The sequence below is a fragment of the Pleuronectes platessa genome, chromosome 9 (genome assembly GCF_947347685.1).
Source record: "Pleuronectes platessa chromosome 9, fPlePla1.1, whole genome shotgun sequence".
Classification (NCBI taxonomy): domain Eukaryota; kingdom Metazoa; phylum Chordata; class Actinopteri; order Pleuronectiformes; family Pleuronectidae; genus Pleuronectes; species Pleuronectes platessa.
In genome coordinates this window covers 15,139,888-15,152,790 of record NC_070634.1, presented here as the reverse complement: position 1 = coordinate 15,152,790, position 12,903 = coordinate 15,139,888, and the positions used below count along the sequence as shown (strand labels likewise).

The window sequence follows — 12,903 nt, the reverse complement described above, 5'->3', positions numbered from 1 at the left end:
CTTTTTCTTCCATGCTTCCTTCACTCCTTGTATTTTTCATCCTCAGCTCTCACTGCCCCCGACTCTCTACTGCCAAGTCTTTGTCTTTCTCTGAGTGTGTCACTTTCATTTTGCCCAAAGGTAAAAATAACCCAAACACAAATATGTAACACCTCTGTAACCCATCCGCCACACACACACACATAGACATAGGCATACAGATGAAATCATGCACACTGGCACTGACCCCCGTGGGAGCATGAGTCAATTTAAAGTCAAACTCTCTGCTGCCATACAGACATGCTTCCATCAGATATCGGATCTGAAGAAGATCCCCGCGCTGCAGGTGTAGTGCTGAGGCCTGTAATAATTGTGTTGACTATCATCTCAGAGAGTCAATACAGCAGCACAGAGATGATCAGAAAATCTCATATGAGCTTCATATACGAGAGGCACAATTTCCACGTGTTTTCAGGCGTCTGAGCCAATCTGAGCCAGGATGTTGGCCGTTTCTCCAGAGACACGCTGCAGCACGCGGGCACAGTGAAGGACACTGTGTCTTCTTCTCTGCCCTACTCACCCACTAACACACACAGTACAAACCCACATAAACCATAGGCCATACAGATACCAACAGAAAATGACAAATATATCATTTTAATTATTTCTTTCCCCTGTTGTAGTGTAGAGCTTATTTAGAGAACAGAATTTAATCAGTTAAGATAAAAAAAACGACTCTGAAAATAGGTTTTCTCTGTGAAATACAATTAAGCTTGTGTGTAGTAATGACGGTTTCTCATTACCCCTTTATAGTGATTAATGCAGAGATTAGAGTGGACAAATACTTTTAGTGAATATCTTTTACTTGATTGTGTTTTGATATAACTTAAGTTGATTTTATCATCTTCTTTGCCATTACTTTTAAATGATGTTGTAATGTTTAATCTGCTTTAATGAGATTTTATATTATAACATTAGCTGTCTTCGATTTTAAATGAGATTATATTTTTATTTGTCCTCTTTGTAACGGCTGCTTTGTAAGGTGCTATTTAAATACAGTTATTATCATGTTATAATTGTATTTCATTGGTTGTACTGCACTTGCAGTATAAAACAGAAATGCATTAGCATATGGCCCCGCTGTCATCATCTATAGCGCACAATCACACCCACACCCCCTGTAGTACACACCTCCTTATGTGTCTGTGTGTGCACATGTATGTGTGTCTGCGAGCGTGCATGTGTGTGGGAGGGCCACCTCTCTGCAGTGAGCTGTGTGTGAGTGCAGCACAGAGTAGCAGCTTGGGAAGATAAAAACATCTAAACACACACAGCAGAGGCAAGGTCACATGTCTCTGTTCTTCTCTTTCTCTCCCTCCATCCATCATCACCTCCCCTTACTCAGACGGCTGATCTTTAATTTCTGACTACACGACAGATAACGCACGAGTGTGCATGACATCCAGATCATTTTTCTTTACAATTCCAGCCAAGCAATGCAGTCAATAAAGAAAACTATTCAGATGAATCTGTCTGAGCGGCCTCGTGTGAATCCAGGCTGGATAAGATGCCATGTGAGCAGAAGCCTGGTTGATCTGCTGGCAGACGTCCAAATCCTTTCATTAGGCTTCTCATTGCAGATTAATAACAATAACTTACCTCACGACAGAGGTTAGATTAGTGTTTGGAAGCCGTGCTAATGCTAAACAAATACACCAAACCCCTGAGCGCTGGACAGCTGATTCCTAATCAACAGAGATGGATCTCATTACATTCACATTCCTTCCGTTCCCCAGATTGTTGAATCACTGCTGGTGCTGCCTGTGTGTGATCTCCAGTTGTGCACCTGGCAAACAGCCTGATCACGTGATCTGTGTTTTATGTTTATCTAAAGTATCACATTCCCGTTAAAGTAAAGACTCAAAGACACTTAATTGGTGTTCATATTGAGGATTAATATTCAGCGTCTGTCATCTCCGCCTATAGGTTTATGTCTTCGTTTATTTATCTGTTAGTTACAAGCAGTACATAAAAACTACTGGTAAAAAAATGTTGGGCATGATATTGGATCAGGGTGCAGATCTGGGAATTTTTTTTCATTTCCTTAAAATTTTTGAGATGTCTTTTTTCAAGGTTTCCTGGGATGTTAATGTAAAAAGAAATCTGACATGTTTAGAGAAATTATATTTATGAGTGTAAGTAATGTTAAGGAACTGTTTATTTATTCTTTATTTAAAGTCCAGTTGAGATCTCTTCTTTCATGGGAAGCAAATGAGATAAGCGTATCAAATGTAAAAACTGATAACTCCAAAAACATACATAAAAAAATTTAATATATATAATATATGATAAGAATATACAATAATAAGAAGTGCATGTGAAAAGCAATGACAAAAACTGTCTCTGATCTCCATCTATCTTTGAAGATCGCAGGCTGTTCCTGAGGCACGGAGATGAGTAGATCCTTGTGGAGATCTTCACACTAATGGCCGGTCCTTAGCTAGAGAACTCATAACCCTAAGACGCCATCGTACCAATGTTTAAGAGACTCCTCTAAGCACCACTGACCTCACCTTGACCTCGCTCCTTGAAAAAACCCAAACATATCTTCAGTTATGTTCACAACTGCCCTTACTTCTTCTGCCCACTTTTCTCCACACCTCAAATCCCATTGCCCCTTTCTGCAAACACCAGTGGAAATCATATCCTTCCCAGTATCCTGTCAAATGCCCCAAATCTAAAAATATATCCACTTCACTGGAGCCACATCTGAACTCCTTACCCCCTTTTCCCAGCACCACAACAGTGGCTGCCCAGATCCCTCCCTCTCTACGTCAACCCGTACCTTTCCTCCTCTCCTTCTGTCCCCCTCTCCTCCTCCCTCTCTTTCCTGCTCTCCTCCACTTCATCCAGCCAGATCTAATTCACCGATGAATAATGGATGGATAGATAGAAGACTTTCATCTATCCAGGTTCTCTTCCTCTCTTCGTCTTCCTCTTGCGGGGTGGCTGTAGTGCTAATGCAGGGCAACATGCATTGGAGATGAGCCCAGGGACCTCCCACTCAGTCTGTTTGTCTCCAGCCTGAAGGATCACTCTCTTTCTGTTTCTCTTTCGGCTCCGGGCCGGTCATCGACGATCCCATTCAACACATTTATCACTGGTTTCTTACCTCTTCTTTATTTCTGTTCTCCATTCCATCACGATCATATCATCAAACATGACAGTGAAGACATCTGGCAATCATTCTTCATCCCGCTGCTCATCCAATTACCCATCACCTTTTCTCACTGTTCATTATCTCAGTTCGATAAGTCCCTGACCTTGGGAAAGCGATCCTAGGTTTGTATTGACCCTGACCCCCCCCCGCTCCCCTCTAATACCCTCAGAAGCCTCATCAAACGACCAATTTCCCAATGCACAACTGCCTCCCTTCCACTCTGCTTTATAAAATCGAGGCCAGTTTAAATCCACTCTGGGCACTAAACCTGAGTCATTAGAAATTCTGCAGCCATTCTGCACGTGATGAAGACATTTTCTTATTTAATCATTATAAGCGATCTTGATGTGGTGGTGGTCTATTGTGGACTAACAATCTCCACTGGGTAAAGAGCCTTAAGGGTTGACCATACTTTGTGGGCTCTGTATCCGCTGATAGTTGCGTTCTCGTTCCAGTCGCGAGTATTTACCCACAGCTCCATTTATACTAAAACGCGGGTGCCACGCATCCCACATTCCATTCGATTCCTGATGGTGGATATATTTACCCAGAGGATGCACAGTCGACGCCTACAATCAATGCAAGCATTGATTGAATGCATTGAATGCAATCAATGCATTCTATGCAAGCAGATGTTTGCATAGAATTCCACGCAAACCTTTGCGGTTGGATGACAACATTTACGCCAAGAGGACCATAGTGGACCCTTGGCGGACGTGGAAAATATGAATTAGCCTCTAAGCATCTCTCCTCTCCCGTTTCTGGGAGGGTTTCTACTGTTGATATGGAGCAGAGCAACAGGCATCGATATACAGCTACATAGCATTTTTGCCGATAACAAATGTTTTCTCAAAAAGCAGGAACAATAATGACGACAATATCTACCTTAGGGGTCTAAAAAACCATTAGATTATCCCGTAAAGTTATCACGTTCCATTGTTGCTCCATTTGAGTTGGTTTAACTTGGACCTTCTCTATATCTTGATTCAGGCTCCAAGATTAGGGAACAAAAGAAAAAACCCACCCCCACGAAGACCTGACAATTAGCGCATGGAAGCAAGCGGCAGCAGCAGGAGCTTGTCAAAGAGGCCATCAATAATGCAGGCTGGTTGGAGACCCTGGCTGCCACACAACTGTCCTGCCCTCCTGCCTGTCTACCTGTCTCTCTGTCTGTCCATCTATCGCCCATCCTCTTCTATCATCCTCTCAATGCCTGCTTGACCTATCCTGCCAGTATCTGTCTGTGTTTCTAACCACACACAGAGACATATATGTTTTCCTGAACGATTCCCCCTTGGTGCCATGCATGCATCCTTGAGCTCCAGTAGCTGGGGAGATACTGTGTGTATTCGGTTATTTATTTATTCATCTACTGTAGAGATGTATCCAAGGTTGTTCACAGTGGATATATAATTATTTTAATTGCGTATTATTTATGTTTGTTGAGCAATAACACATAAACCACTAAGAACAGAGGGATCCGATGGTTTGTTCCAAAAGCAACAAACAAGCCTATGCATCAATATTTTTTTAAAGAAGAATAAAAGAAAAGCAAAGAAATTACAGGCATCAGAAAGCTTTTTCCTCACTGGGTGAACTGTGACAGATTCCAACAGGGACCAACAGCAGTAATAACAGCTGCTGCTCCATCATATACGCCAGCAGAATAACAAACAGCCTACAACTAACCTCTCATCATGTTCGTCAACAACAACCGCAGTGGACAAAATGGCGGGTGAGCAAAGCGACATGGACAACAATAGAAAATAGCAGAATAAGTGCTGGTTGAAAGGTGTAGTTGAAGTGATTTGTGGCTGTGATTCACGTCGCGGCTTCCATTAAGCAAATCAGGTACGACAGCTCACACACGAACAAAAATATGAATTAAGTCCTGGTTGGACGCTGACACAGCAGGTAAAATGCTGCCACGGTGTGCAGGTTTACTGCTCTGTTAATTTACATACAATCAAAGCTGTATGAAGCCAAAACGGACAGGACAATAGGGAGGGCCAGGAACAAAAACCTGACAGGTGGTACGGTGCAGAGCAGGAGGCTGGGATGACACAATTAACATCTGGCTTTGTGGTTCCATGTTCTGGCTCACCGACCACATTTACATGGACGCCAATTCCAATTTAACCCGATTGAGACAATAGTCCCCAGTCTTCCCAATCTGCATGCCGAAGTGTCCTTGGGCAAGAGGCTGAACCCTACACAGAGGTATCTTCTATTCTATTCAATTTCATTCTATTCGGTTGTTTTCTCTTGTCTCATGTAACTGTTGAGTCAACTTTGAGTGGTGGTTTCATATTGCTCTATGGAGATATTACAGTGTTTTCTTTCTCCACTCTGATAAAACAGCTCAGCAACTCCAGTCTAGACCACTTAAAAAAAAACATATCTGGCCTGGGACTCACTGGGCCCTGAGCCAGATGCAACAAGATGTGTACAAGCACAGCAGTTATCTCTATTATTGCAATATTTTCATGTCCAGCAGCCACATAGTAAGCACAAAAACCTACTCATACTCAAACAAGGTGCCCTGATAGCCACCCGTCACTATCTCAGCAGTTTCTCACTCAGAAAAACGCAGATAACCGGTGATACATTTCAGTCTCCAATATAATGAGATTGTCATTCTTTGGGCTGCGGGTAGAAGGAGACATTGTAGTGACGATATTTATTATGACATCAAGGGCTGTGCTACAACTGAAGCATGATGTGATCATCATAGAGGATTAGAAGTTTATTTGTTCTCTCAAAGGACAGGTCGGGGCTCACAGGCTCCTCATTTCAACACAATCAAACCCTTCACTGCTTGAGCTTGATTAAAAGAAAATTAGAGGTCACATGAAGCTCTTAGAAAAAGACCAAATAACATCTTGTTTTGATTTGAATTGGTAAAGCAACTCAGTGACGCACAAAGAAATAGTGCAAGCGTGCTTTTTTCACACTCCAGCTTTTATGCCATTATTGATCTGACTGCATAAAGCATGAAAAGCCCTAAAGGGATATGGCCACTGAAGGCCAAGCCACAAGACAGTGGGGAGAATAAGGTTTCTATTTACTTTACCTTTACTGTTTACTTTGTAATATAATGTAGACTGCAGTGCACAACAGGAATCTATTCATATTATTTGGGGGTTTTGGTCTCATTCATTCAGCTTTGATATCAAGACCCTGTGATACAGAAGAAAATCCATTCTCTGAACTGTAGGTCAAGCCAACCCCCTCCTTGGACAATGTGTGTGTGTGTGAGTGTGTGTGTGTGTGTGTGTGTGTGTGTGTGTGTGTGTGTGTGTGTGTGTGTGTGTGTGTGTGTGTGTGTGTGTGTGTGTGTGTGTGTGTGTGTGTGTGTGTGTGTGTGTGTGCGTGTGCGTGTGCTACTACACACTAGCCCCACCCTTACTCCAGTGTGACTCAAACGGTGCCATCACTACCATCTTCTCCCCAGTCTGACACAGATACCATCACAGTAATGGACTGGCCATTCACGGAGCAACAGAATGGAGGAAACAGTTAATGAATGAGTGGATGAATGAATGAGACAGCAAATGAATGACTTGCGGTGTAAAAGCTCAGCTAACGTTATTTAAAAAAAATTCAGACACAAACACACACACACACACACGTTCCTCTTAAAGCTGTGTATTTATAATCCGGGGGGCCATTGTGCTCGGATCTACAACAATCAACAGGCTAATTGAATTGGATCGTGGCATAACTCCCTCTAATGGCTGGATCAGGGCGAACCAGAGGCTCAACCAGCTGTTCACTCTGTTGTCTTCCATTGGTTCTTCACGTTACAGTGATGGGGCGTTGTTTTAATTATTACTACACGAGGACTAATGAAGAATCGCAGAGGGAACAAGAACAAAAGATCTTGACGATGGGTGAAAGGTCACGTGCAGCAGCAGAGGTTCCATCATGTCCATGTATGTTTGCAACAAGATCTTTCAATTATTGCACATCCATCTTGTGCAAACTGATTATTGTTGGGAAATGATGCTGAACACGTGTAGTTTCTGTGGTTTGTTCACACAGAGGCTCTCTGCTGTGGAGGCGCTGATTGAGCAAATAAAAACCACACTTGCACAGCGACGCATCAACAGAGACATTATCAACATTTGGAGATCAAACCATGAACAGAACACATTTATTTTACTGCACTTGGCCATAATGTGGTGAGATTCTCACAATCTGACCATGATACATGTAGAGGCCTCTGCAGAGGGTTTTAAGTGCAGCCTGTGCAGGGTTGTGTTGTGTCTATCTACTATACAGCTCTATTAGATACAGCAGGGTGGCTGAGCGAGGAGTTATAACCCAGTAAACGGTCTCCCTCAGGCGAGAGAAACATCTTGTGAATACCAAAACCTTGCTTTTTGTGTTGAATGATACAGGACGTGGAGGGAGGGAGAGAGACAGAGGGGCGCAGCCATGAATCCAATCATAGCTATAAGTCGTGAACTGAAGGAACAGATAAAATATAATGATCAAGCTGTAAAAATCTGTTTAAAAAATATACCACAGAGACACATTTTAAAGAAACAATCACTCTTTCCAGCTTCTGTTCAGTGAATATTTGCTGGTTTCTATGCGACAGCAGATTTACATTTAAAAGAACAGGAAAAGAGGCAAGAGGAGAGAGATGCAATTTGTAAAATGCATTGTCTACTAAAGTAAAAGAGCATCATTTAAGTGTAGCATATTTTTTCTAATAATGTTCTGGCCCAGTGTAAATCCAGCCGGTTGAACTGAGGAGAAATTGCTGCAGAAAGCTTGAATTTCATAACACCCGCTAATCTAGTTTCTCTTATGAAAAGTCAGTGAACCTCTGCTACAGGAGTGTGTTCCTGACAGGGCTCAATAATTCTGTTTTTCTGCTTCGCCTGCTGTTTTCATTATTGCTACAAACCCCTTTCCCATAGAATCACCAAAGGGCATTTCTTCTCCTCTAAACTCAACAAATGCCGCGGCTGGTTCTGCTTCCTTCGCACTTGTCTGGTTCAGTGTTTTGGTCACTTTCTGAACTGTGTAACAAAAGTGTGAAAAGCTCACAAATCAACATGATTGAGTGGAGAATGTTGAAACGCCACGACGATACCAGATTAATGACGACGCTTTATACTGATTGACTGATCCCGTCTCTATTCATAAGGCACACTCAAATATCTTGCCACCAGCAGACAGAGGCAGACCAGTGACCCATGAGCACAGCTCCAGGTTTGAGACAGGAAATGATTTATCATCTGTGTTCAGTTTGCCTTGTCGAGCTAACGGCCTCTGGAGACACCTCTCAAAGCAGAGACAGCTCATACGTTATCATGGAACAAGACACGATGTATAGACGTTAATGTCATATTTAGGAAACAAAACCATACAGAGCTAATTAACACAAAGCACATTAGCATTCATGTACACACTGAAATCACATTTTGCATTACAACTTCTGAAATTGTCATGCCTACTGCAGTCTAACTTAAGTCAACTAGAATATACAATTACAAGCCCAACTACCCCATCATAATTGTAATCAAGATCAGTTAATTATTCTCTGGGAAATATGTGAAAATGTAAAAAAACAAACAACCAAACAAAAAACAACATATATTTCGCAATTTTGAAGAAGGTGATATAAACAAAAACTAAGGGATATGCTCCTTTGTCCAGATAGACACCAAAATATAATCATCTTTCTTTTCTTGGACCATATTCCCCAACTTTTGTGGAAATCCCTTCAGCAATTTTTTACATAATTCTGCTGGCAAATACACACATGTAACTGAAATGGCACATACATCTCAGTTGAGAACATACCGTCCCTCTGCCCAGGCCCAACAGTCCCCTTAAATTCAATCAAGCTCATAGATATCAATCCTCTACATACGGTCATCACTGGTCATGGTCATGGTCAGTGAGATCTCTGCATTATTTCTTTGGAAATTCACGAAAATGTAAAAAAAAAAAATGCTATGTTAAAGAAAGAGAGAAACATTTTGGATCTATCCCGTTAAAGTTTCAATAAAATCAGCTCGGTAGTTTTTTAGAAGCCAGACAAACAGACAGGGGTGAAAACAACCTGTTCAGAGGCAACAACCAGCAGAAACTGATCTCTCTGCCTGAGGCTGACTCACACATACAGAGAGTCTCGGTGGCTGTGTTACAACTTTGTCAGTCGGATACAATCACATCATTCTCTCCCCACATCAGGCCCCTTCAGCTAGAACTGCCTGAGCAAAGGGAGACACAGCTCTGTGAAGGGGCATATTGAACAACACTGAAAAAATCTATCAGTACACACATGCACATTCAGGGGCCGAGCGCGCACATGTTCATTACATTGTGAAGCACAGTCATGCAAGCAACGCAGAGGTCACTTTCCAGCAGCCATATTTTGACCATCCCGTCACAGACACACACAGACAGGGCTGCACGTCACCACAACATAACACACACATATCAACCCTGCAACTAAAGAAAGTTGTTTACTTCCACAAACCGGTAACTAAAATAAAAATGAATGCTTCACATATTTCCCCTCATTAGACTTCACTTGTGCCAAAGATTAATTATAGCCAGTGGCCTTCCTTATCATTGCTATGTTGAGTACAGCCCCACTCAAAACTTAACCCAAGCTGGTGTCTGTAGTTGCTGACTAAAAAGTAAGTGGACAGGTTTATCTTTTGTAAACTTCCAACTTCTCTTCTCAGAACTTTAGTCCCTTCTGTGTATGATTTAAAGCCGGTGATCTAAGATAGTGAGGGAGAAGGTAATGATTTACTAATTGCCTGCAGTCAGGTCGAGTCAGAGACTGAAGGGTGGCAGCCCGTTAGCAGCGATTGACTATTTTTAGTAGATGAAGGCTGTTATTGTTGGGATGCCCAAACAGGCCCCGGGCAAAAGCGTCAGTGGGTGTGTGTGTCTGTGTTCGTCTGTGTTCGTATGTGTGTGTGTGTGTGTGCCCGTCAATGCAAATAGGGTATCTCCTTACCTTCTATGGAAGGAGCTTGGTCTTGGGCAGCATACAGCATTTCCTTGAACGCCTGATGAGAAAAGAAGAAAAATAATGCAGATTGTCAGAACCCAAGCAACAACAGGTTTATACGGGAAAAAATCAATGTAGTTTTCACTGGACATCAGAATTCATGTCAAAGTCCGAAGTAAATAAAAGTAGGGTGAGTTTCACATGGCCTAAAAGTATAACAAGCACTTGAGTCAGCTCCGAGCGATGAAGATGTATTTACCGTATGAACAGTAAGGAGTGATTACAGGGGGCAGCGGTTCACAGCACAAGTACTGCTTGCACCATATGATTTTACAGTAGCATTTAAACCATCTAAAGCCATTTGAGAGCCATTAAATAACACTTCCTCCATTTGGGGGGGGGGGAGGGGGGGGGGATTGCAGCAACGGCCGCACAGCTGTTAACATATCGAACGACACGAAAACCCGGGAGTTTTAATCCTATTGTTTTCAGCATCGTAACACGGAGCCATCAAACTCCCACAAATTGATGAAAACATTAAGACTCACCAGTAGTTATTTCAATGCCAAATACGACAGAGCGATTTCTACAAACATCAAATAATGCAACAACTATGCAGAGACGTTTCTTCATAATGCATTGGTAATACATTTTAGATTTCAGCTGCATGAAATGTGGGTCATGTACATATTCCACTATTTTAAATCATGAAAATCTCAGCAACACATCTCATACACCTATGAAATAAGAGAAAACTGTTGCATAAAGAATTATGATGCCAAAAGAGAAAAATGGTTGTTGTTTATCCTTTTGTAACATGAACAGTAATAGATTGAGTCACTTTAGACACGTGTGGAGTTTGACAGAAGTTTGTAATTTCAACTGCAGATTGGGAGAAAGATGAAGATAGAGGAAGTCCAACAAACTGCTGGGCAAAGGAGACAGAGGAAAATCATTTCAGGCGGTTAAATGAGGTTTCCTCTCTGCAGTAAGATTGATCGTTAAGATAATGAAATGAAGCGAAAATGAAATGACAGATAATTGAACAATGACTCATATGAACATTTCAGTGGTAATCAGAAGCAATCAAAAAGACTAGAGCTGGATCCTGTTTCTCATTCAATTATTTTGGAACTGAACTGCTCTGATTAAAGATAGGGGTAAAAAAAAAAAGACTGTCAGTTAAACTTTATCAAGTTTTAATTAGTGATTCATTAAGTCAGTGTGTTTACGAGGCTCTGAAAAATGTGCACGAGAAACCAAACTTTACTCGCTTCTCTATCCCGCTGGGTGTATTTAAAATAAAAAAAATACATCTAAAGTTATGGTAGAATATTACCGGGGCACCTGTTAGCTAGTAGTGTGGGTGATGTCTTCCCCCATTCTCTCTCCTCAATTTACGTTTACTGTCCGATCAATAAAAAGCTAAATGCATAAAAAAAGCATAAAAAGAACAGAGGGGAATATTTGTCTCTGTCAACCAACCCTGACAACCTGCTTGTTTTTTACTCTCTTATCTCCTGAAACTGTTCTTTGTTCATGATCATATAGAATGTCATGGAAAATCTCACTGATCAATGTCTTACTACTGTGAAGAATGTCTTACTACTGTTTTGAGTGTTTTCTGTGCACTTAGCTGACACAACATCAATGTCTTGAACCTCCTGTTGACATTTTTTTGTGCAGTGTGTGCTGGATTTGATTCCTCTTTTTGTAACAGTGATGCCAGAGAGCAGGCGGTCCTGTCTGCTTTGTGTTTTGTTTCCCGTTTATCACATTGTATAAAAACCTTCCTTTTGAACTTCTCCTGGTTGCACTCTGAGCCATGCTGCTGGCTGTGTAACCCTCTGCAGAGCTAATAATTAAAACTCTAAAGGCATCTCCGGTCTGAGAAACTCGCTACTTCAAATCTCATGATAAATGTCCACAACAAGAATCTGCTGCTTCTGTAACATGACAGACAGTGAGCTTAGAGTAATTATGTGTGTGTGTGTGTGTGGGTGTGTGTGGGGGGGTATAAGTATTGCCTGGATGGTGATACTTTAGGCTCCTCAGAGATCTCAGAACATTCCATGTGTCTGCAGCGCTCATGGTAAAGATCAGAGGGGACCAACACTGGAGCGAGGCCCAGTCCTGGCTAATTTCTGGTAAAATCCCCCTTCTCTCTAAGAGGGGGGGGGGGGGGGGGGGGGGGGATGTTGTTCATTAAGATGGAGGCATCGCCATGGTGATGACAGTGACGGGAAAGCGGGGTGGGGTTGGGTGGCTCTTTGGGGATGTAGGATAAACCTCAGGGGCTTGGTGATAATCAGTGATGAAACCTGCAGACAAAATTTAAGCCGAGCCTAATGGAGCCCATCGGATTGAATGACCATGCATTAACGTGATGATAGCCCATACACACTCAAACAAACATGAAGGGAACACGTGTAAGTACTTGTGACACTCGACAGGCTTTCGCTGCAGAGCGTCCATACGATTGAATCCTGTCAATGGAATTCAATCCTTTAAAAGCTGCGGCATGCGGAGTGAAAACAAAAATATTGATGTGCCACACATTCAAATCCTTCCTCTGAGGTACTTGAGATTGTTATCCCGGTGACCGAGGAGATCGCAAAACGCTCGTTAGGCCTCTGAAGAGATCTCACACTCAAATAGGAAGCCAATGGTGGATCACTTGAATCCTTCGCTCTGCGGTTAAGTGGAGGAGGAGTGG

At 42.1% G+C, this 12,903-nt stretch overlaps 1 protein-coding gene across 1 annotated transcript in view; it reads right to left on the bottom strand.

Annotated features, from left to right (window-relative positions):
• The window catches only part of xpr1a (xenotropic and polytropic retrovirus receptor 1a), a 67,512-nt gene that overhangs the window by 50,651 nt on the left and 3,958 nt on the right, over positions 1 to 12,903 (bottom strand). Inside the window, exon 2 of the mRNA XM_053431289.1 lies at positions 10,194 to 10,245. Coding sequence (XP_053287264.1) covers positions 10,194 to 10,245 — 52 coding nt within the window. The remainder of the gene's footprint in view (positions 1 to 10,193; positions 10,246 to 12,903) is intronic.